This window comes from Myxine glutinosa, chromosome 12 (genome assembly GCF_964187855.1).
Source record: "Myxine glutinosa chromosome 12, kmMyxGlut1.1, whole genome shotgun sequence".
Lineage (NCBI taxonomy): Eukaryota > Metazoa > Chordata > Myxini > Myxiniformes > Myxinidae > Myxine > Myxine glutinosa.
Window position 1 is genome coordinate 68,564,666 of NC_136272.1, and position 26,527 is coordinate 68,591,192.

At 46.5% G+C, this 26,527-nt stretch overlaps 1 protein-coding gene across 1 annotated transcript; it reads right to left on the reverse strand.

Moving 5' to 3' along the window:
* Window positions 1-1,337: 1,337 nt before the first annotated feature.
* Window positions 1,338-25,995, reverse strand: LOC137437606 (homeobox protein Hox-A10-like). Its single transcript, XM_068132075.2, has 2 exons — window positions 25,272-25,995; window positions 1,338-2,177 (listed from the first exon to the last, which is right to left on the reverse strand). The coding sequence occupies exons 1-2, from the start codon at window positions 25,708-25,710 to the stop codon at window positions 1,891-1,893; spliced, it is 726 nt and encodes a 241-aa protein (XP_067988176.2). The 5' UTR covers window positions 25,711-25,995; the 3' UTR covers window positions 1,338-1,890.
* Between the last annotated feature and the right edge of the window lie 532 nt (window positions 25,996-26,527).

A 26,527-nucleotide genomic window follows, 5' to 3' on the forward strand; every position in this document is an offset into this window, starting at 1 on the left:
TATATATATATATATATATATATATATATATATTATATATATATATATATATATATATATATATATATATATATATATATATATATATATATATATATATATATATATATATATATATATATATATATATATATATATATATATATATATATATATATATATATATATATATATATATATATATATATATATATATATATATATATATATATATATATATATATATATATATATATATATATATAATATATATATATATATATATATATATATATATATATATATATATATATATATATATATATATATATATATATATCAGACAGACACACATATACACACACACACACACACACACACACAGACACTCCTCCTTTATATATAGAGATGTATATATATATATATATATATATATATATATATATATATATATACATGTATATATATATATATGTATATATATACATGTATATATATATATATATATATGTATATATATATATATATATATATATATATATATATATATATATATATATATATATATATATATATATATATATATATATATATATATATATATATATATATAAGCGGGTTCATTTTTGGACTATGGATGTTTGTATGTATGGACAGATGGACTGTCGTCGGACTGCCTTCGCCCTATTGGTTAGATACTTGCCCTGACTCCAACCACAATTGTAACCTGAAAAAAAATCATATGTCCACCATTTTGTAAAGGCACCAGCACGCATCGGCCTGAAGCTTTAGGCCTTATGATTTAGGCCTCTGCTGTTAGCCAATCGATCAGTATATTTGGAATTATCTGAGCGATATAATCACGATTTATTATAGATCAGCAGTTGTCATGTTTTTACTTCATGTATGTACCCTGGGTTATTTTTACTATTTTAGAGAGCATTTAAGGAAGCGGTCTATTGCCAATACACTGCCCAAATAATGGGATTAGTAATTTGTGCAATAAATTAATGTTTTTGTCCGTAATTTCCATGTTAAGGCCGAGTTTTCAAGGCTGAATAGAAGGAAAATACAGAAGGGTCACTCCATCATTTTGTCGGACGTTTCTGCAGGTACAAATAAAATAATCAATAATGTGACAATAAAACTAAAGCAAGAAACAATGGGCTTCCAGGCATACGTATCTGGAAACCTAATGATAATGAGAAAACAAGGATACTTATGGAATAATACAAATTAGAGCCATACAGGATTGCAAACCGAATAATCCGGGTAAATAATAACAATGATAAAGTTTGTAATTAATGCATATCTGGGTAGAGCTAATGATATCACAAGTCACAATGAGCAGATTGTTTAACGGCAGAACGAATCGTTTATTAGTTTAATCATAAATATGGTGATTGCGTAACAGTACGCACGCGCTTGTATATTGTAAATAACGGGGGGTTTCGGGAAAATATAGACCCCTTGAGGGTCTTTCCCCATCATAACGTGCACGAGGCAATGAGCATCAAACCCCACGGTTTATATAGGCAAGTACGAGAAGCTCCATGTACGTTTTGATTAAAGACTCCATCCTGCTGTAGGGACTGAATTACATCCGATGTGCAGCACCCACGAGGTGAACATTACCTGAGGGTCAGGGTCGTGGACACACACACACATTTACAGGGACCGAAGCGAACTCACCAAACCTCATTTCGGTTTTTACTCTAAACACAAACACAACACATTTTCACTGGGCAACAGAAATACCAGCACATGTTCTAGCCCTAAAGTAACCCTAACAACCATAATCTTGCAAAATGACTTTGTTAAAAAGGTTGTTGGAGGTGAGCGAGATTAAAACCGCCCGGTCGATCCATGTCCAGAGATGCTTTACTGCTCAAGGTGTGGAAACGTGCCATTTTATCGATAGTCCCTTCGCTGCAGGTCAGTGCGTGGGACCCCGCTTGTCTTCTTGAGCTTCATACGTCGGTTCTGAAACCAGATCTTCACCTGGCGGTCGGTGAGGCTCAGACTCTGACTGATCTCGAGGCGCCGCTCGCGGCTCAGGTAAGTGTTGAAAAGGAACTCCTTCTCGAGCTCGAGTGTCTGTAGCTTGGTGTATGGGCGACGCTTCTTGCGGCTGGAGCTCGCACGCAACCAGTTGGTGGATGGATCCGCAGGGGCTTCCGTGAAAGGGCAGACGGCACCTAACATGAGGGATAGGGTGAAGTGCAGAGGAAAGGATTCGCTGGATTCAAAAATATAATAGAAACTTTCACTGGGAAAAGGAAAAACATGCACATGTTCTAGCCCTAACCTAACCCGAACAACCCTAACCTAACCCGAACAACCCTAACCTAACCCTGACAACTCTAATCTTGGCCTAACAGTGTAATCTAATGCTAAAAACCCTAACCTAACCCGAACAACCCTAACCTAACCCGAACAACCCTAACCTAACCCTGACAACGCCAATCGAAGCCTAACAGCCTAATCTAATGCTAACAACCCTAACCTAACCCTGACAACTCTAATCTTGGCATAACAGCCTAATCTAATGCTAACAACCCTAACCTAACCCTAACAACCCTAACCTAACCCGAACAACCCTAACCTATCCCTGACAACTCCAATCTAAGCCTAACAGCCCTAATGTAACCCGAACAATCCTAACCTAACCCTGACAACTCCAATCTAAGCCGAACAGCCTATTCTAATGCTAACAGCCCTAACCTAACCCAAACAACCCTGAGCTAACCCTGACAACTCTAATCTAAGCCTAACAGCCTAATCTAATGCAAACAACCCTAACCTAACCCGAACAACACTGACCTAACCCGAACAACCCGAACCTAACCCTGACAACGCCAATCTAAGCCTAACTGCCTAATCTAATGCTAACAACCCTAACCTAACCCTGACAACTCCAATCTAAGCCTAACAGCCTAATCTAATGCTAACAACCCCAACCTAACCCGAACAACCCTAACCTAACCCTGACAACTCCAATTAGTCCGTGGGCTGAGTAGGGTTTACATGCGCCCCCCCCACCCCCCCCACAACTTAACTTCCCGGGTATGTCCATGTACCCCCCACCATAGGAGTTAGGAAAAACCATGTTAACAGAAAAAAAACTCATTCCCAAGGTACCTCCCACACATATTTTGATGTTACCCCCCCTGTGTCAGTGATTTCCAAAAATTAGGGGAAGGCGAAATTCAAATGGCCATAACCTTTTACCTAGTCATCCTATGGTTGCATATGACCCCTCAAAATGTTTGTCCTGGGACACTCTTTACAATGGTATGTGTTATATGCAAATGAGATCACTAATGAGGTCACCAGAGGTCAACCTATGAGGGAATGAGTTTTTTTTCTGTTAACATGGTTTTTCCTAACCCTTAGGGTGGGGGGTACATGGACATACCCGGGAAGTTAAGTTGTGGGGGGGGGGGTGCATGTAAACCCTACTCAGCCCACGGACTAAATCTAAGCCTAACAGCCTAATCTAATGCTAACAAGCCTAACCTAACCCTAACAACCCTAACCTAACCCTGACAACTCCAATCTAAGCCTAACAGCCTAATCTAATGCTAACAACCACAACCTAACCCGAACAACCCTAACCTAACCCTGACAACTCTAATCTTGGCCTAACAGCGTAATCTAATGCTAACAACCCTAACCTAACCCGAAAACCCAAACCTAACCCTAACAACTCCAATCTAAGCCTAACAGCCCTAACCTAACCCTAACAACTCTAATATAACCCTAACAGCCATAACCTGGCACTAACAACCTAATCTAACGCAAACAACCCTAACCTAACACTAACAACTCTAATCTAACCCTAACAGCCCTAAACTAATCCTAACAGCCTGAACCTAACCCTAACAACTCTAATCTAACGCTAACAACCCTAACCTAACCCTAACAACTCTAATCTAACCCTAACAGCCCGAACCTAGCCCTAACAACCTAATCTAACGCTAACAACCCCAACCTAACACTAACAACCATACCCTAACCGTAACAAACCTAACCTAATCCGAACAACCCCAACCTAACTCGAACAACCCTAACCTAGCCCTAAAAGCCCTAACCTAACCCTAACAACCCTAACCTAACCCTAACAACCGTAACCTTCTAAGTCTAACCTTAACCCCAACATCTCTGCTGGACAATTGGACATGAGTACGCACAGCAAGTACATTGAGAATTTAGCACAAAATAATAAGGATACGGCAAACCATAAGAGTTATACCAGCGTGTACACCTGCTCGATGTAACACTGGCCCGAAATGTTTGTAAAGTGTTATACACCAATCGCTAACATAGTACAGGTTTAGAAAATAACCAGCAGTGGTGATTTAGTGCACAGTACAGGTTGTATGTTGAAGATTGCCATGAGCAGGTGTATGCTGGCTTACCTATTAAAACGTGTCCATCACACAGGTGACGTGGGTGTCATAAGGATGCACGGGGAATGCGCGGGACATGTTCCCACACGATTGATGAGCACAGTGTTCATGGAATGGGGGCACAGTCAGTGTTCATGGAATGGATCACAGTCAGTGTTCATGGAATCAGGCACAGTCAGTGTTCATGGAATGGGGCACAGCCAGTGTTCATGGAATGGGGCACAGTGAGTGTTCATGGAATGGGGCACAGGCAGTTTTCATGGAATGGAGCACAGTCAGTGTTCATGGAATGGGGCACAGTCAGTGTTCATGGAATGGGTCAAAGTCAGTGTTCATGGAATGGATCACAGTCAGTATTCATGGAATGGAGCACAGTCAGTGTTCATGGAATGGAGCACAGTCCGTGTTCATGGAATGGGGCACAGTCCGTGTTCATGGAATGGGGCACAGTCAGTGTTCATGGAATGGGGCACAGTTAGAGTTCATGGAATGGAGCACAGTCAGTGTTCATGGAATGGAGCACAGTCAGTGTTCATGGAATGGGGCACAGTCCGTGTTCATGGAATGGAGCACAGTCAGTGTTCATGGAATGGATCACAGTTAGTGTTCATGGAATTGGGCACAGTTAGTGTTCATGGAATGGGGCACAGTCCGTGTTCATGGAATGGAGCACAGTCAGTGTTCATGGAATGGAGCACAGTCAGTGTTCATGGAATTGGGCACAGTCAGTGTTCATGGAATGGGGGCAAAGTCAGTGTTCATGGAATGGGGCAAAGTCAGTGTTCATGGAATGGGGCACAGTCAGTGTGGAGAGGAGATCTCGTGAGATCTTGGAGACGACGGCAGGGATTTTCGAAGCTCCACACATTCTACACGTTTTCAAAGTTAAGTCTGTTCACAATTGTATTTTGTCGAAACTGTATTTATCCTTCGGTGTGTGAACTTATAGTGTGCCCCTTGGAAGTTTCTCGGTGTTTATCTTTCATAAATTAATCGTTTGTTTGCCGCGTCACGAGCGAGGCCTTGCAGCCTCAGGCTTCCCCCGTCGAAGGTTGTTCCTTCCTTCGCTGTTTTGCTAGGTTTTTTGATTTTCCCTTCTCCCCCAAACTTCACCAAACATCTAATCTTTGTCTAACGTTGTAACCCCCCCCCCCTCCCCTCTCCCCTCCTCCCCTCTCCCCTCCTCCCCCCAAAAAGACTTTTATTTCCCTTTCTCCTCGTGTGCTTTTGTTCCATCGTGCGCCTCTGTCCATGTGCGCTGTCCCGCCCCGTTTTCAAAGTTTCAAAGTTTCCACGTTTTCAAAGTTAAGTCTGTTCACAATTGTATTTTGTCGAAACTGTATTTATCTTTCGGTGTGTGAACTTATACTGTGCCCCTTGGAAGTTTATCGGGTTTATCTTTCATAAATTAATCATTTGTTTGCCGCGTGGCGAGCGAAGCCTTGCAGCCTTGCAGCCTCAGCCCTTCGAAGGTTGTTCCTTCCTTTGCTGTTTTGCTAGGTTTTTGATTTTCCCTTCTCCCCCAAACTTCACCAAACATCTACTCTTTGTCTAACGTTGTAACCCCCCTCCCCCCACCCAAAAACAAAAAACAAAAAAAAAACTTCCCTTTCTCCTCGTGTGCTTTTGCCTCTGCCCACGTGCACTGTCTTGCCCTGCCCACATTATCCCCTTGCCTTGCACCTTTTGCCCTGTTCAAGTGACTCGTGGTTGTCCATCAAGGTCCTCTCCCCATTGGTATTTTTGTGAATATAAGATTATCCTTCACTGTTCTGTTTAAATATGTTTAAACTTTCCCCTGGAATGTTTTATTCAGTGGTTTATTACAACACGCTGTTTTTCTTCCTATTTAAAAGGCTCCTTTCAATTTCCTCATCAACTCATTCCATTTCAAAAAAATATTCAATCTCTTATAATTCTTTCTCACTACATGCTCTAAATTCTCATTCATTCCACCCCTCCTCCATCATTCTTAAATGGATCGCTAACTTGAAAATCACAATAAACCCAATTTGTTATAAATGTTCATCTTTCATTAATCATCCACTTTCTAAACGTCCCCCTTGCCCCTCCCCTCCAAATCTCCCCCATTGCCCCTCCCCTCCAAATCTCCCCCATTGCCCCTCCCCTCCAAATCTCCCCCCCTTTCCCGTCCCCTCCTAAACTCCTCCCTTGCCCCTCCCCTCCTAAACTCCCCCCTTGCCCCTCCCCTCCAAATCTCCCCCCTTGCCCCTCCTCTCCAAATCTCCCCCCTTGCCCCTCCCCTCTGAAACTCCCCACTTGCCACTCTCCTCCTAAACTCCCCCCTTGCCCTTCCCCTCCTAAACTCACCCCTTACCCCTCCCATTCAAAATTTCCTCCCAACCCCTCCTCTTCATATCTACCCCCCAACCATCCCTCCCAAATTCTCCCTCCTCCTACCTCCTTCTCAAAGCTGCCGCCTCCCCACTTTGTCTCCCTTCTATCTCATACCACCACCTCCTCCAACCTTCGGCCTTCCTCTGCCCCCCCCCCCCCCCCGCAAATGACCCCTCACTGTGCCTCATCCCATAACCATCAAACCTTTCGTCCTCCTCATCCTTCCCTTTCTTCTAACTCTTCTGTAATATCTGCAACACTATCAACTGCTCTTCCTACCTCCCCCTCTCATCCTTCATCTGACCCTACCCCTCCCCTCCCCTCCCCTGTCCTGCACCCGATGCTCCCCTTCTCTCCTCATTAACGGTATGGACCTCAAACATCCGGGGCCTTCGCTCAAACCTGATTGATTTCTCCATTCAGGTTGCTTCTGATAATCCAGACTTGATCTGCTTCACAGAAACTTTCCTCCTTCAAGATGTCTCTGATTCCTTAATATCTCTTCCTGGTTACTCCCTCCTCCGGTATGATAGACCTGAGCCTCGTCCTGGTGGTGGGGTGGCTATCTTTATCAAAAACTCTCTTCCTCACTCTCCTTGCACTGCCCTCTCTCCACCACACCCCCAGGAGTACCTCTGGCTACGGCTTCCTCTCCGCTCCCACGTTTTGTTCATATGTGTTCTGTACCGTCCTCCAAACAGTGATGACTCCATTTACATTTCGCTGTCGGACAACATGGACCATCTTCTATCAACTCATCCAAACTCCCTCTTCCTCATATGTAGCGACTTCAACTGTCATCATGCCAGCTGGCTGGGTGTGGGTTCATCTCTGACCAGCCATGGCACCTCAGCAAAGGACTTCTGCGACTCATTGGGACTGACACAATCTGTCAATTGCCCGACCCGGATCTCAGTCAATGGAGTATCTTCTCTTCTGGATTTGGTTATTACTAACATCCCTGCAAATGTCTGCTGCTCTTCTTCTGCTCCAATCGGTTCTTCTGATCATGTGCTTGTCAAAGTGGACATCTCTCTGGCCATTCTCAGAGAGCCTCCTCAGCGCCGACGAGTCTGGCATTTCAATCAGGCTGACTGGCACGGTCTGCAAGCAGCCATCAATCATCTGGACTGGTCTCCCATCTCTACTGCCTCTGACATAAATTCTTCCTGGGAATTCTTCCAAAGCAAACTGCTCTCTCTCATGCATAGATTTATCCCATCTCGTCTTCAGTTGTCTTACCCTTCCTCCCGTCCATGGTACACTGAATCTTGTGGTGAGGCAGTTGCCCTGAAACAACTTGCCTTTGCCTCTTGGAAGGCAAATCCAACTGAAGGCAATCTCAGTTCCTTCCACCAAGCTCGGAACAAGTGTGTGTCTACCCTCAGGAGTGCCAGGAAGCACTATCTCTCCACACTCAAGATTGAACTCTCAAGCCTGTCTCCTTCCTCCAAATCCTGGTGGCGTCTGGTCAAATCCGTTTCTTGTGTTTGTTCCCCCTCCATCCCCTCCCTTACCTCAAATGGCTACACAGTTGACACCGCACGTGAGAAAGCCGAATGCCTCAACTCTGTGTTTGCCTCAAAATCTTGTGTCCCAAACCCATCTCTCTCTGTTCCCACCTTTCCCAGTGGAACCCAACTGCTCCTGGACTCTGTGTCCTTCTCTGCTGACAAGGTGGAGAAGTTTCTGTCAAACCTCGACTCTGATTCTGCAAATGGACCAGACGGCATCAGCCCACGGGTCCTAAAATCCTGCTCTGCCGCTCTATCTCACTCTCTCTCTGTTATTTTCACCCTCTCTTTTGCTCAAGGTCATCTGCCAGCATCTTGGAAATCAGCAAACATTACCGCTTTGCACAAAAAAGGTGCAAAAACAGATCCTTGCAACTACAGACCAATCAGCCTGCTTCCAATCATCAGCAAAGTCATGGAATCCATCATTGCTTCAGATATGAAATCTTTCCTCTTCTCCAATGGCTTGATCTCTGACCATCAATTTGGTTTCAGACCTGGTCATTCTACTCTGGACATGTTGCTTCTGCTGTCTCAACCATGGATGGAGGTCCTCAATGCCAAACAGGAAATCAGAGCTGTCTCCCTTGACATATCACGTGCCTTCGATACGGTCTGGCACCCAGCTCTGCTCACCAAACTCTCCTCCTATGGTATCCATGGAAACCTCCACTCATGGCTTGTGGACTTCCTCTCTGGTCGAAGGCAACGTGTGGCCCTGAATGGATTTCTCTCATCTCCCCTTCCTGTTCTGGCTTGAGTTCCCCAAGGTAGTGTTCTGGGGCCTGTGCTATTTCTGGTCTTCATCAATGATCTCTCCGACTTTCTGGAAAATCCTCTCTATCTCTTTGCTGATGACTCCACTATCTGCCGCTCCATTCCTCATCCCTCAGATCGGCAGTCTGCAGACTCCTCAATCTCTGCAGACCTGGAAAAAAATCACAGACTGGTCAAACAAGTGGAACATGTCTTTCAATCCTGACAAATCGCACACTCTTACAATGTCTCTCCGAAAGGACCGACTGGAAAACCCTCACATCTACTTTCTCAACAATCCTCTCCAAGAAGTTCTGTCACTCAAGCTTTTGGGTCTCACTATCTGCCATGATCTTTTTTGGGAAAAACACATTTCCAAGCTGGCCTCCAAAGCCAGTCGCCGACTGGGCATCCTCCGTCGTGCGAAGTCCTTCCTTGGCACACCTGAGCTCCTCACCACATACAAGGCTTTCATCCACAACTCAATGGAATACTATTCCCCCCTCTGGGCTGGTGCTCCTGCTTCACACCTAGCTCGGCTTCACGCTGTTGAAACCAAAGCTTTCAGAATCATTGGAATCTCCTGCGATGACGCTATCTCCGAGGGCCTTTCACTCACTCACCGCAGGCAGGTTGGTGGTCTTTCTGTCTTCTACCGACTCCTCTCCGGCCATGCTCCCCCAGCTCTCTCTGTGCTCTGTCCCCCAAATATTCCTCCAGGTCGCACAAGATCTGCCAGCAACCCTCTCATGGTTAAACTGCCAAAATCTAGCCTCTCTGCTCACCTTCACTCTTTCATTCCCCTTTTCTCCCGCCTCTGGAACAAACTCCCTCACTCTCTTCAATCCCACTCCTCCCTCCAGGTCTTTAAAACAGCTGTTCACCACCATCTCTTATCTTCCCCCATCCAAAACCTTGATCTTTTCTACCCCCGCTAATTTCACCCCAGATCCACTTTTTGGAAATTCCAACTTCTTTCCTGGAAGTCCTTGCAGTGTTCATGTTTTACAGCTCTCCCACCTCCCTGAAAGCCCTCGCCCTCCCACATTTCTCCCGTTGTCCCTGCTCTCAAATGTTGTGTTTGTGTCCTTCCCCCTCTCTCCCCATCTTGTCTGCCGCTCCCCTTATTTTTTGTGTTTTGTGTGTCGGTTTGACTTTTTGTGTGATTAATGTTAGCTCTTTTACGAGCCTCGATCTTGTATACAAAAAAAGAAGAAGAAAAAAAAAGTTTTCATGGAATGGAGCACAGTCAGTGTACATGGAATGGAGCACAGTCAGTGTTCATGGAATGGAGCACAGTCAGTGTTCATGGAATGGATCACAGTCAGTGTTCATGGAATGGAGCACAGTCAGTGTTCATGGAATGGAGCACAGTCAGTGTTCATGGAATGGGGCACAGTCAGTGTTCATGGAATGGAGCAGAGTTAGTGTTCATGGAATGGAGCACAGTCAGTGTTCATGGAATGGGGGCACAGTCAGTGTTCATGGAATGGGGGCAAAGTCAGTGTTCATGGAATGGGGCAAAGTCAGTGTTCATGGAATGGGGCACAGTCAGTGTTCATGGAATGGAGCACAGTCAGTGTACATGGAATGGAGCACAGTCAGTGTTCATGGAATGGAGCACAGTCAGTGTTCACAGAATGGATCACAGTCAGTGTTCATGGAATGGAGCACAGTCAGTGTTCATGGAATGGAGCACAGTCAGTGTTCATGGAATGGAGCACAGTCAGTGTTCATGGAATGGAGCACAGTCAGTGTTCTTGGAATGGGGCACAGTCAGTGTTCATGGAATGGAGCACAGTCAGTGTTCATGGAATGGAGCACAGTCAGTGTTCATGGAATGGGGCACAGTCAGTGTTCATGGAATGGGGCACAGTCAGTGTTCATGGAATGGAGCACAGTCAGTGTTCATGGAATGGAGCACAGTCAGTTTTCATGGAATGGATCACAGTCAGTGTTCATGGAATAGAGCACAGTCAGTGTTCATGGAATGGAGCACAGTCAGTGTTCATGGAATGGAGCACAGTCAGTGTTCATGGAATGGAGCACAGTCAGTGTTCATGGAATGGATCACAGTTAGTGTTCATGGAATGGGGCACAGTCAGTGTTCATGGAATGGGGCAAAGTCAGTGTTCATGTAATGGACCACAGTCAGTGTTCATGGATGGATCACAGTCAGTATTCATGGAATGGAGCACAGTCAGTGTTCATGGAATGGAGCACAGTCAGTGTTCATGGAATGGAGCACAGTCAGTGTTCATGGAATGGGGCACAGTCCGTGTTCATGGAATGGAGCACAGTCAGTGTTCATGGAATGGATCACAGTCAGTGTTCATGGAATTGGGCACAGTCAGTGTTCATGGAATGGGGCACAGTTAGTGTTCATGGAATGGAGCACAGTCAGTGTTCATGGAATGGAGCACAGTCAGTGTTCATGGAATTGGGCACAGTCAGTGTTCATGGAATGGGGGCAAAGTCAGTGTTCATGGAATGGGGGCACAGTCAGTGTTCATGGAATGGACCACAGTCAGTGTACATGGAATGGAGCACAGTCAGTGTTCATGGAATGGAGCACAGTCAGTGTTCATGGAATGGATCACAGTCAGTGTTCATGGAATGGAGCACAGTCAGTGTTCATGGAATGGAGCACAGTCAGTGTTCATGGAATGGTGCACAGTCAGTGTTCATGGAATGGGGCACAGTCAGTGTTCATAGAATGGAACACAGTCAGTGTTCATGGAATGGGGCACAGTCAGTGTTCATGGAATGGAGCACAGTCAGTGTTCATGGAATGGAGCACAGTCAGTGTTAATGGAATGGGGGCAAAGTCAGTGTTCATGGAATGGGGCAAAGTCAGTTTTCATGGAATGGGGCACAGTCAGTGTTCATGGAATGGAGCACAGTCAGTGTACATGGAATGGAGCACAGTCAGTGTTCATGGAATGGAGCACAGTCAGTGTTCATGGAATGGATCACAGTCAGTGTTCATGGAATGGAGCCAGTCAGTGTTCATGGAATGGAGCACAGTCAGTGTTCATGGAATGGAGCACAGTCAGTGTTCATGGAATGGAGCACATTCAGTGTTCATGGAATGGAGCACAGTCAGTGTTCATGGTATGGGGCACAGTCATTGTTCATGGAATGGAGCACAGTCAGTGTTCATGGAATGGAGCACAGTCAGTGTTCATGGAATGGTGCACAGTCAGTGTTCATGGAATGGGGCACAGTCAGTGTTCATAGAATGGAACACAGGCAGTGTTCATGGAATGGAGCACAGTCAGTGTTCATAGAATGGATCACAGTCAGTGTTCATGCAATGGGGCACAGTCAGTGTTCATGGAATGGGGCACAGTCAGTGTTTATGGAATGGGGCACAGTCAGTGTTCATGGAATGGAGCACAGTCAGTGTTCATGGAATGGAGCACATTCAGTGTTCATGGAATGGAGCACAGTCAGTGTTCATGGTATGGGGCACAGTCATTGTTCATGGAATGGAGCACAGTCAGTGTTCATGGAATGGAGCACAGTCAGTGTTCATGGAATGGTGCACAGTCAGTGTTCATGGAATGGGGCACAGTCAGTGTTCATGGAATGTGGCACAGTCAGTGTTCATGGAATGGGGCAGAGTCAGTGTTCATGGAATGGATCACAGTCAGTGTTCATGGAATGGAGCACAGTCAGTGTTCATGGCATGGGTCAAAGTCAGTCTTCATGGAATGGATCACAGTCAGTGATCATGGAATGGAGCACTGTCAGTGTTCATGGAATGGGGCACAGGCAGTGTTCATGGAATGGATCACAGTCAGTGTTCATGGAATGGAGCACAGTCAGTTTTCATGGAATGGTCCACAGTCAGTGTTCATGGAATGGGGCACAGTCAGTGTTCATGGAATGGAGCACAGGCAGTGTTCATGGAATGGAGCACAGTCAGGGTTCATGGAATGGATCACAGTCAGTGTTCATGAAATGGAGCACAGTCAGTGTTCATGAAATGGAGCACAGTCAGTGTTCATGGAATAGTCCACAGTCAGTGTTCATGGAATGGGGCGCAGTCAGTGCTCATGGAATGGAGCACAGGCAGTGTTCATGGAATGGAGCACAGTCAGTGTTCATGGAATGGATCACAGTCAGTGTTCATGAAATGGAGCACAGTCAGTGTTCATGGAATGGGGCACAGTCAGTGTTCATGGAATGGGGCACAGTCAGTGTTCATGGAATGGAGCACAGTCAGTGTTCATGGAATGGGGCACAGCCAGTGTTCATGGAATGGGGCACAGTCAGTGTTCATGGAATGGGGCACAGCCAGTGTTCATGGAATGGGGCACAGTGAGTGTTCATGGAATGGATCACAGTCAGTGTTCATGGAATGGAGCACAGTCAGGGTTCATGGAATGGATCACAGTCAGTGTTCATGAAATGGAGCACAGTCAGTGTTCATGAAATGGAGCACAGTCAGTGTTCATGGAATGGTCCACAGTCAGTGTTCATGGAATGGGGGCACAGTCAGTGTTCATGGAATAGAGCACAGGCAGTGTTCATGGAATGGAGCACAGTCAGTGTTCATGGAATGGATCACAGTCAGTGTTCATGAAATGGAGCACAGTCAGTGTTCATGGAATGGGGCACAGTCAGTGTTCATGGAATGGGGCACAGTCAGTGTTCATGGAATGGAGCACAGTCAGTGTTCATGGAATGGGGCACAGCCAGTGTTCATGGAATGGGGCACAGTGAGTGTTCATGGAATGGATCACAGTCAGTGTTCATGGAATGGAGCACAGTCAGTGTTCATGGAATGGGTCAAAGTCAGTGTTCATGGAATGGATCACAGTCAGTGTTCATGGAATGGATCACAGTCAGTATTCATGGAAAGGAGCACAGTCAGTGTTCATGGAATGGAGCACAGTCAGTGTTCATGGAATGGAGCACAGTCAGTGTTCATGGAATGGGGGCACAGTCCGTGTTCATGGAATGGAGCACAGTCAGTGTTCATGGAATGGATCACAGTCAGTGTTCATGGAATTGGGCACAGTCAGTGTTCATGGAATGGGGCACAGTTAGTGTTCATGGAATGGAGCACAGTCAGTGTTCATGGAATGGATCACAGTCAGTATTCATGGAATGGAGCACAGTCAGTGTTCATGGAATGGAGCACAGTCAGTGTTCATGGAATGGAGCACAGTCAGTGTTCATGGAATGGGGCACAGTCCGTGTTCATGGAATGGAGCACAGTCAGTGTTCATGGAATGGATCACAGTCAGTGTTCATGGAATTGGGCACAGTCAGTGTTCATGGAATGGGGCACAGTTAGTGTTCATGGAATGGAGCACAGTCAGTGTTCATGGAATGGAGCACAGTCAGTGTTCATGGAATGGAGCACAGTCAGTGTTCATGGAATGGGGCACAGTCCGTGTTCATGGAATGGAGCACAGTCAGTGTTCATGGAATGGATCACAGTTAGTGTTCATGGATTTGGGCACAGTTAGTGTTCATGGAATGGGGCACAGTCCATGTTCATGGAATGGAGCACAGTCAGTGTTCATGGAATGGAGCACAGTCAGTGTTCATGGAATTGGGCACAGTCAGTGTTCATGGAATGGGGGCAAAGTCAGTGTTCATGGAATGGGGGCACAGTCAGTGTTCATGGAATGGACCACAGTCAGTGTACATGGAATGGAGCAAAGTCAGTGTTCATGGAATGGAGCACAGTCAGTGTTCATGGAATGGATCACAGTCAGTGTTCATGGAATGGAGCACAGTCAGTGTTCATGGAATGGAGCACAGTCAGTGTTCATGGAATGGTGCACAGTCAGTGTTCATGGAATGGGGCACAGTCAGTGTTCATAGAATGGAACACAGTCAGTGTTCATGGAATGGGGCACAGTCAGTGTTCATGGAATGGAGCACAGTCAGTGTTCATGGAATGGAGCACAGTCAGTGTTAATGGAATGGGGGCAAAGTCAGTGTTCATGGAATGGGGCAAAGTCAGTTTTCATGGAATGGGGCACAGTCAGTGTTCATGGAATGGAGCACAGTCAGTGTACATGGAATGGAGCACAGTCAGTGTTCATGGAATGGAGCACAGTCAGTGTTCATGGAATGGATCACAGTCAGTGTTCATGGAATGGAGCCAGTCAGTGTTCATGGAATGGAGCACAGTCAGTGTTCATGGAATGGAGCACAGTCAGTGTTCATGGAATGGAGCACATTCAGTGTTCATGGAATGGAGCACAGTCAGTGTTCATGGTATGGGGCACAGTCATTGTTCATGGAATGGAGCACAGTCAGTGTTCATGGAATGGAGCACAGTCAGTGTTCATGGAATGGTGCACAGTCAGTGTTCATGGAATGGGGCACAGTCAGTGTTCATAGAATGGAACACAGGCAGTGTTCATGGAATGGAGCACAGTCAGTGTTCATAGAATGGATCACAGTCAGTGTTCATGCAATGGGGCACAGTCAGTGTTCATGGAATGGGGCACAGTCAGTGTTTATGGAATGGGGCACAGTCAGTGTTCATGGAATGGATCACAGTCAGTGTTCATGGAATGTGGCACAGTCAGTGTTCATGGAATGGGGCAGAGTCAGTGTTCATGGAATGGATCACAGTCAGTGTTCATGGAATGGAGCACAGTCAGTGTTCATGGCATGGGTCAAAGTCAGTCTTCATGGAATGGATCACAGTCAGTGATCATGGAATGGAGCACTGTCAGTGTTCATGGAATGGGGCACAGGCAGTGTTCATGGAATGGATCACAGTCAGTGTTCATGGAATGGAGCACAGTCAGTTTTCATGGAATGGTCCACAGTCAGTGTTCATGGAATGGGGCACAGTCAGTGTTCATGGAATGGAGCACAGGCAGTGTTCATGGAATGGAGCACAGTCAGGGTTCATGGAATGGATCACAGTCAGTGTTCATGAAATGGAGCACAGTCAGTGTTCATGAAATGGAGCACAGTCAGTGTTCATGGAATAGTCCACAGTCAGTGTTCATGGAATGGGGCGCAGTCAGTGCTCATGGAATGGAGCACAGGCAGTGTTCATGGAATGGAGCACAGTCAGTGTTCATGGAATGGATCACAGTCAGTGTTCATGAAATGGAGCACAGTCAGTGTTCATGGAATGGGGCACAGTCAGTGTTCATGGAATGGGGCACAGTCAGTGTTCATGGAATGGAGCACAGTCAGTGTTCATGGAATGGGGCACAGCCAGTGTTCATGGAATGGGGCACAGTCACTGTTCATGGAATGGGGCACAGCCAGTGTTCATGGAATGGGGCACAGTGAGTGTTCATGGAATGGATCACAGTCAGTGTTCATGGAATGGAGCACAGTCAGGGTTCATGGAATGGATCACAGTCAGTGTTCATGAAATGGAGCACAGTCAGTGTTCATGAAATGGAGCACAGTCAGTGTTCATGGAATGGTCCACAGTCAGTGTTCATGGAATGGGGGCACAGTCAGTGTTCATGGAATAGAGCACAGGCAGTGTTCATGGAATGGAGCACAGTCAGTGTTCATGGAATGGATCACAGTCAGTGTTCATGAAATGGAGCACAGTCAGTGTTCATGGAATGGGGCACAGTCAGTGTTCATGGAATGGGGGCACAGTCAGTGTTCATGGAATGGAGCACAGTCAGTGTTCATGGAATGGGGCACAGCCAGTGTTCATGGAATGGGGCACAGTGAGTGTTCATGGAATGGATCACAGTCAGTGTTCATGGAATGGAGCACAGTCAGTGTTCATGGAATGGGTCAAAGTCAGTGTTCATGGAATGGATCACAGTCAGTGTTCATGGAATGGATCACAGTCAGTATTCATGGAATGGAGCACAGTCAGTGTTCATGGAATGGAGCACAGTCAGTGTTCATGGAATGGAGCACAGTCAGTGTTCATGGAATGGGGGCACAGTCCATGTTCATGGAATGGAGCACAGTCAGTGTTCATGGAATGGATCACAGTTAGTGTTCATGGAATTGGGCACAGTCAGTGTTCATGGAATGGGGCACAGTTAGTGTTCATGGAATGGAGCACAGTCAGTGTTCATGGAATGGAGCACAGTCAGTGTTCATGGAATGGAGCACAGTCAGTGTTCATGGAATGGAGCACAGTCAGTGTTCATGGAATGGATCACAGTTAGTGTTCATGGATTTGGGCACAGTTAGTGTTCATGGAATGGGGCACAGTCCATGTTCATGGAATGGAGCACAGTCAGTGTTCATGGAATGGAGCACAGTCAGTGTTCATGGAATTGGGCACAGTCAGTGTTCATGGAATGGACCACAGTCAGTGTACATGGAATGGAGCACAGTCAGTGTTCATGGAATGGAGCACAGTCAGTGTTCATGGAATGGATCACAGTCAGTGTTCATGGAATGGAGCACAGTCAGTGTTCATGGAATGGAGCACAGTCAGTGTTCATGGAATGGAGCACAGTCAGTGTTCATGGAATGGAGCACAGTCAGTGTTCATGGAATGGTGCACAGTCAGTGTTCATAGAATGGAACACAGTCAGTGTTCATGGAATTGGTGCACATTCAGTGTTCATGGAATGGGGCACAGTCAGTGTTCATAGATTGGAACACAGTCAGTGTTCATGGAATGGGGCACAGTCAGTGTTCATGGAATGGAGCACAGTCAGTGTTCATGGAATGGAGCACAGTCAGTGTTAATGGAATGTGGCACAGTCAGTGTTCATGGAATGGGGGCAAAGTCAGTGTTCATAGAATGGGGCAAAGTCAGTTTTCATGGAATGGGGCATAGTCAGTGTTCATGGAATGGAGCACAGTCAGTGTACATGGAATGGAGCACAGTCAGTGTTCATGGAATGGAGCACAGTCAGTGTTCATGGAATGGATCACAGTCAGTGTTCATGGAATGGAGCACAGTCAGTGTTCATGGAATTGAGCACAGTCAGTGTTCATGGAATGGAGCACAGTCAGTGTTCATGGAATGGAGCACATTCAGTGTTCATGGAATGGAGCACAGTCAGTGTTCATGGAATGGGGCACAGTCATTGTTCATGGAATGGAGCACAGTCATTGTTCATGGAATGGAGCACAGTCAGTGTTCATGGAATGGAGCACAGTCAGTGTTCATAGAATGGAACACAGTCAGTGTTCATGGAATGGGGCACAGTCAGTGTTCATGGAATGGAGCACAGTCAGTGTTCATGGAATGGAGCACAGTCAGTGTTAATGGAATGGGGGCACAGTCAGTGTTCATGGAATGGGGGCAAAGTCAGTGTTCATGGAATGGGGCAAAGTCAGTTTTCATGGAATGGGGCATAGTCAGTGTTCATGGAATGGAGCACAGTCAGTGTACATGGAATGGAGCACAGTCAGTGTTCATGGAATGGATCACAGTCAGTGTTCATGGAATGGAGCACAGTCAGTGTTCATGGAATGGAGCACAGTCAGTGTTCATGGAATGGAGCACAGTCAGTGTTCATGGAATGGAGCACATTCAGTGTTCATGGAATGGAGCACAGTCAGTGTTCATGGAATGGGGCACAGTCATTGTTCATGGAATGGAGCACAGTCATTGTTCATGGAATGGAGCACAGTCAGTGTTCATGGATTGGAGCACAGTCAGTGTTCATGGAATGGTGCACAGTCAGTGTTCATGGAATGGAACACAGGCAGTGTTCATGGAATGGAGCACATTCAGTGTTCATGGAATGGAGCACAGTCAGTGTTCATGGTATGGGGCACAGTCATTGTTCATGGAATGGAGCACAGTCAGTGTTCATGGAATGGAGCACAGTCAGTGTTCATGGAATGGTGCACAGTCAGTGTTCATGGAATGGGGCACAGTCAGTGTTCATAGAATGGAACACAGGCAGTGTTCATGGAATGGAGCACAGTCAGTGTTCATAGAATGGATCACAGTCAGTGTTCATGCAATGGGGGCACAGTCAGTGTTCATGGAATGGGGCACAGTCAGTGTTTATGGAATGGGGCACAGTCAGTGTTCATGGAATGGATCACAGTCAGTGTTCATGGAATGTGGCACAGTCAGTGTTCATGGAATGGGGCAGAGTCAGTGTTCATGGAATGGATCACAGTCAGTGTTCATGGAATGGAGCACAGTCAGTGTTCATGGCATGGGTCAAAGTCAGTCTTCATGGAATGGATCACAGTCAGTGATCATGGAATGGAGCACTGTCAGTGTTCATGGAATGGGGCACAGGCAGTGTTCATGGAATGGATCACAGTCAGTGTTCATGGAATGGAGCACAGTCAGTTTTCATGGAATGGTCCACAGTCAGTGTTCATGGAATGGGGCACAGTCAGTGTTCATGGAATGGAGCACAGGCAGTGTTCATGGAATGGAGCACAGTCAGGGTTCATGGAATGGATCACAGTCAGTGTTCATGAAATGGAGCACAGTCAGTGTTCATGAAATGGAGCACAGTCAGTGTTCATGGAATAGTCCACAGTCAGTGTTCATGGAATGGGGCGCAGTCAGTGCTCATGGAATGGAGCACAGGCAGTGTTCATGGAATGGAGCACAGTCAGTGTTCATGGAATGGATCACAGTCAGTGTTCATGAAATGGAGCACAGTCAGTGTTCATGGAATGGGGCACAGTCAGTGTTCATGGAATGGGGCACAGTCAGTGTTCATGGAATGGAGCACAGTCAGTGTTCATGGAATGGGGCACAGCCAGTGTTCATGGAATGGGGCACAGTCAGTGTTCATGGAATGGGGCACAGCCAGTGTTCATGGAATGGGGCACAGTGAGTGTTCATGGAATGGATCACAGTCAGTGTTCATGGAATGGAGCACAGTCAGGGTTCATGGAATGGATCACAGTCAGTGTTCATGAAATGGAGCACAGTCAGTGTTCATGAAATGGAGCACAGTCAGTGTTCATGGAATGGTCCACAGTCAGTGTTCATGGAATGGGGGCACAGTCAGTGTTCATGGAATAGAGCACAGGCAGTGTTCATGGAATGGAGCACAGTCAGTGTTCATGGAATGGATCACAGTCAGTGTTCATGAAATGGAGCACAGTCAGTGTTCATGGAATGGGGCACAGTCAGTGTTCATGGAATGGGGGCACAGTCAGTGTTCATGGAATGGAGCACAGTCAGTGTTCATGGAATGGGGCACAGCCAGTGTTCATGGAATGGGGCACAGTGAGTGTTCATGGAATGGATCACAGTCAGTGTTCATGGAATGGAGCACAGTCAGTGTTCATGGAATGGGTCAAAGTCAGTGTTCATGGAATGGATCACAGTCAGTGTTCATGGAATGGATCACAGTCAGTATTCATGGAATGGAGCACAGTCAGTGTTCATGGAATGGAGCACAGTCAGTGTTCATGGAATGGAGCACAGTCAGTGTTCATGGAATGGGGGCACAGTCCGTGTTCATGGAATGGAGCACAGTCAGTGTTCATGGAATGGATCACAGTTAGTGTTCATGGAATTGGGCACAGTCAGTGTTCATGGAATGGGGCACAGTTAGTGTTCATGGAATGGAGCACAGTCAGTGTTCATGGAATGGAGCACAGTCAGTGTTCATGGAATGGAGCACAGTCAGTGTTCATGGAATGGAGCACAGTCAGTGTTCATGGAATGGATCACAGTTAGTGTTCATGGATTTGGGCACAGTTAGTGTTCATGGAATGGGGTACAGTCCATGTTCATGGAATGGAGCACAGTCAGTGTTCATGGAATGGAGCACAGTCAGTGTTCATGGAATTGGGCACAGTCAGTGTTCATGGAATGGACCACAGTCAGTGTACATGGAATGGAGCACAGTCAGTGTTCATGGAATGGAGCACAGTCAGTGTTCATGGAATGGATCACAGTCAGTGTTCATGGAATGGAGCACAGTCAGTGTTCATGGAATGGAGCACAGTCAGTGTTCATGGAATGGAGCACAGTCAGTGTTCATGGAATGGAGCACAGTCAGTGTTCATGGAATGGTGCACAGTCAGTGTTCATAGAATGGAACACAGTCAGTGTTCATGGAATTGGTGCACATTCAGTGTTCATGGAATGGGGCACAGTCAGTGTTCATAGATTGGAACACAGTCAGTGTTCATGGAATGGGGCACAGTCAGTGTTCATGGAATGGAGCACAGTCAGTGTTCATGGAATGGAGCACAGTCAGTGTTAATGGAATGTGGCACAGTCAGTGTTCATGGAATGGGGGCAAAGTCAGTGTTCATAGAATGGGGCAAAGTCAGTTTTCATGGAATGGGGCATAGTCAGTGTTCATGGAATGGAGCACAGTCAGTGTACATGGAATGGAGCACAGTCAGTGTTCATGGAATGGAGCACAGTCAGTGTTCATGGAATGGATCACAGTCAGTGTTCATGGAATGGAGCACAGTCAGTGTTCATGGAATTGAGCACAGTCAGTGTTCATGGAATTGGGCACAGTCAGTGTTCATGGAATGGGGCACAGTTAGTGTTCATGGAATGGAGCACAGTCAGTGTTCATGGAATGGAGCACAGTCAGTGTTCATGGAATGGGTCAAAGTCAGTGTTCATGGAATGGGGGCACAGTCAGTGTTCATGGAATGGTGCACAGTCAGTGTTCATGGAATGGAACACAGGCAGTGTTCATGGAATGGAGCACAGTCAGTGTTCATGGAATGGAACACAGGCAGTGTTCATGGAATGGAGCACAGTCAGTGTTCATAGAATGGATCACAGTCAGTGTTCATGCAATGTGGCACAGTCAGTGTTCATGGAATGGGGCACAGTCAGTGTATATGGAATGGGGCACAGTCATTGTTCATGGAATGGAGCACAGTCATTGTTCATGGAATGGAGCACAGTCAGTGTTCATGGATTGGAGCACAGTCAGTGTTCATGGAATGGTGCACAGTCAGTGTTCATGGAATGGAACACAGGCAGTGTTCATGGAATGGAGCACAGTCAGTGTTCATAGAATGGATCACAGTCAGTGTTCATGCAATGTGGCACAGTCAGTGTTCATGGAATGGGGCACAGTCAGTGTATATGGAATGGGGCACAGTCAGTGTTCATGGAATGGATCACAGTCAGTGTTCATGGAATGTGGCACAGTCAGTGTTCATGGAATGGGGCAGAGTCAGTGTTCATGGAATGGATCACAGTCAGTGTTCATGGAATGGAGCACAGTCAGTGTTCATGGAATGGGTCAAAGTCAGTCTTCATGGAATGGATCACAGTCAGTGTTCATGGAATGGAGCACTGTCAGTGTTCATGGAATGGGGCACAGGCAGTGTTCATGGAATGGATCACAGTCAGTGTTCATGGAATGGAGTACAGTCAGTGTTCATGGAATGGTCCACAGTCAGTGTTCATGGAATGGGGCACAGTCAGTGTTCATGGAATGGAGCACAGGCAGTGTTCATGGAATGGAGCACAGTCAGTGTTCATGGAATGGATCACAGTCAGTGTTCATGAAATGGAGCACAGTCAGTGTTCATGGAATGGGGCACAGTCAGTGTTCATGGAATGGGGCACAGTCAGTGTTCATGGAATGGAGCACAGTCAGTGTTCATGGAATGGGGCACAGCCAGTGTTCATGGAATGGGGTACAGTGAGTGTTCATGGAATGGATCACAGTCAGTGTTCATGGAATGGAGCACAGTCAGTGTTCATGGAATGGGTCAAAGTCAGTGTTCTTGGAATGGATCACAGTCAGTGTTCATGGAATGGATCACAGTCAGTATTCATGGAATGGAGCACAGTCAGTGTTCATGGAATGGATCACAGTTAGTGTTCATGGAATGGAGCACAGTCAGTGTTCATGGAATGGAGCACAGTCAGTGTTCATGGAATGGATCACAGTTAGTGTTCATGGATTTGGGCACAGTTAGTGTTCATGGAATGGAACACAGTCAGTGTTCATGGAATGGGGCACAGTCAGTGTTCATGCAATGGGGCACAGTCAGTGTTCATGGAATGGGGCACAGTCAGTGTTTATGGAATGGGGCACAGTCAGTGTTCATGGAATGGATCACAGTCAGTGTTCATGGAATGGAGCACAGTCAGTGTTCATAGAATGTCACGAACGGTTCATATATTTCCATCCACAACCGGATGCGGACGTCGGTTGCGTTTTCACCCCTGTTTGTCCATCTGTTTCTTTGTCTGTGAACACGATATCTCAAAAAATTTTGGACGGATTTGGACAAACCTTGGCGAACAGGTTTGGTATGTGTCAAGGACGAATTGATTCGATTTTGGTGAAGATCCGAATCCAGATCCAGTCTATCGGTGGCAGGGGCGCTGTAAGGGGGAAGTTCGGATGATTCCAAGGGCCCTGCACTGACAGGGGCCCTAAAAATTATTAGAACATTAGGTAAAAATTCTCAATATTAAATTATTAACCAGGCTTTGCAGTCTTGCCATGCTGTCCATTGAAAGTCAGTTGGCTAGAAAGCTGGACTTCAAAGCCTTGATCAGTGACTTTGCCAGCAACAAGGCTCGGCGCTGGTCTCTTGGTGTGTAAGGCTGAGCAAGGACCAGTGATAACTAAATGGCATGGCTATGGATATTGGATCACTACACTTGGTATGTGTACTTGTATGTATACTCTGCGGCTGATTTTATTATTTTGTTTGTTATATCATTCTATAGAATATAGATGATAATGTTAATCTATCTATAATTCCAGTAATCTCTGTTTGTTTGTACGTTTGTACGTTTGTTTGTCTGTGACCGCTGTTTCTCGACAACCACGGGTCCGATATACTTTTAACTTGCCAGGTATATTGCTGGGGACCCGAGGATGTGCCTTTTCAAGGTTTCATATTAATCGGACAATTACTTACCGAGCTATGTCCAAAAAACGATTCAACCAATCAGAGAGCAGCGAACTATCGCGTGTGCCGAACGTGGCGGACACACTCTGCCTCGGATGGCACATTTGAGAGCGTATTCATTTATTTCACGTTTGCAAACTATGTTGGCGTTAAACTATGTTTTAAAACTAATAAAAACGAATTTGCGATTCATTCGCTTTCCTGCGCGTTTGTGCACGCGATGGCGATTTCTTTACCAAACTCCGGAAGCCGTTCGCTTTGGACCAAACCATTTCATGTAAATAGAGGGGGGGGGATATAATTTTAGATATAGATATAGTACGGGCAATGCCCTAGTCTATCTATAATTCCAGTAATCTCTGTTTGTTTGTACGTTTGTACGTTTGTTTGTTTGTCTGTGACCGCTGTTTCTCGACAACTACCGGTCCGATATACTTGAAACTTGCCAGGTATATTGCTGGGGACCCGAGGATGTGCCTTTTCAAGGTTTGAAATTAATCGGACAAGTACTTACCGAGCTATGGCGATTTAGCCGTTCGCCGTTCGCTTTGGCGTTGCGAATGGACCAAACCATTCATGTAAATAGAGGGGGGGGGGGGGGGGGGGGTTCTGTGGTCGTTCGCTTTGGCTTTGCGAATGGACCAAACCATTCATGTAAATAGAGGGGGGGGGGTTCTGTGGTCGTTGCGAATGGACCAAACCATTCACATCGAATCATCGAATCACATCGAATGGACCAAACCGTTCGCTTTGGACCAAACCATTGCATGTAAATAGAGGGGGGGGGTTCTGTGGTCGTTGCGAATGGACCAAACCATTCATGTAAATAGAGGGGGGGGGGGTTCTGTGGTCGTTACTGCCACGTGGTTTCAAAATTTTTTTTTGTTGTTGTTTGCACGCATGTTTTTTTGCACCCACGTACGGGCACGCCCTAGGATGTTTACACACACACACCCCTACACAAATTTTTTTTTTTTTTTTTTTTTGGCAAGGAACGGGCACCCACGTACGGGCACGTCCTAGCTTATATATAGTACGGGCATGCCCTAGTTTATTTTAATTGAAGAGGTTAATGTATGTTGTAATTCTTACCATTAAAATTACATTTAGACTGTAACGGATGGCCTTTAGCACATTTCTTGTGTGGGTATCAGTCTTGCATCAAATAGTGAATTCCATACTGTATGCAGAACTAAAAGCATTGTTTCAACCTCCTGGCAAAAATGTCGGGGAAAAAATGTGTGCGCGTGCTTCATCGGGGCCTATTGTGATTGTGATATCTTTTCATGGGGCCCAAAATCCCTGGCGGCGCCCCTGATCGGTGGGATGCAAAAGGTAAAATGTTCATCATGGCGGAGGTATGTGTTGTTCTCGTGTTGAATGCATTTGGTGCACGTTTAGTGTCATTATATGTGCAGGTAAGGTATTTTGCAAGCACGGTAAAGGTAGCACGTACATAGTGTAGTGTGTATATCTTTACCGTGGGTCTCCTTGAGAGAAGGCCGTCCGCTTGTCACATCCATCGGCGGAGGGTCCGAGTCTGGGACGGGCCCCCCAGGTACCATGTCTCGTGCTCCTTCTGCCGGAGACAGACGCCCCGTCTCAACCTTTACGTTCCTCGGGTCCGACGACCCCGTCAAATGTCCAAACCAGAGTCCGGCGGAGCCCCAGGAGGACGACGCGGGCCCGGGGCCTGGGTGAGGGTGGAAGCGATCGCTCTGCGCGGGATCAACGACTCCATCCGCCGCAAATGATTTCGGACGAGGCTCCGCCGCACCCGCACCGAGTCGCACTTCACAAACGGGGAAGGCAGAAGGTTGTGGAAAGTAGAAGGTCATCGGTGGCGGCACAGGTGCTCTCGAGTACGCGCTCGATGGACTCGACAACGCTCGCCTTGGGGACGTCCCCGGACATTCCATGGAGCATCTAGGGATCGAATCGGAGGACGATGCTCCAAACGAGGTATTTCGGGATCCGGGAAGAGATAAATCCCTGTCGCTTCGGGATAATGTCGCGTGCGCACCTCCTCGTGCATAGGTGACGATCCGGCGCTCGGGGGACCTGTGTCCGTCTGTACGATGTTGCCCAAACCGATCGATAACGCTCTCCGGGATCCAACAACACGACAAATAAGAAGAATATGAATAACCGTATAAACAAATAATAAGTATATCTAATAATGTGGAGACTCGGAGAATTGTTATTAACACATGGAATGACCTCCCCGGAAAGGCAGTGGCAGCGGAGGGGTGGACAATTTTAAATCAGTACCTGAATGTAATGGGGGGGGGGGGGGGGGGGATAGAGGAGTATGTGCATGTAGGCTTTCGTGCATGGTAGGTAGGGGACTTGTGTGAGGATGGTTGACGATACTGGGTTTGGTGCAGCGCAGGCATGATGGGCCGCATGACCTCCTCCTGCACTGCTGTTACTTGTGTACCGGTACCCTTGTGTGCTCCACTTACCCCTAATACATAGATTACTTACAGGTATGCTGCAGCCAGTGGTATTGTTCAATATGGGACTCTAGTATGATCAATATGGGACTGTTCGGTACGGTCGATGGTACTATTCGTTTCGACCAATGGCACGACTCAGTGCAACCAATGGTAGACTTACTATTCGGTACGATGAGTAATACTACCTGGTCCGATGAGTAATACTACCTGGTACGATGAGTAATACTACCTGGTCCGTTGTGTAATACTACCTGGTCCGTTGTGTAATACTACCTGG

What these genes read in the sequence shown, in the direction of transcription:
- LOC137437606 (XM_068132075.2), bottom strand. Translation starts at nt 25,710, where the DNA reads ATGGAATGTCCGGGGACGTCCCCAAGGCGAGCGTTGTCGAGTCCATCG. An exon ending in TTCTCTCAAGGAGACCCACG is followed by an intron (nt 2,178 to 25,271) that starts GTAAAGATATAC and finishes CCCTCATGTTAG; the next exon opens with GTGCCGTCTGCCCTTTCACG.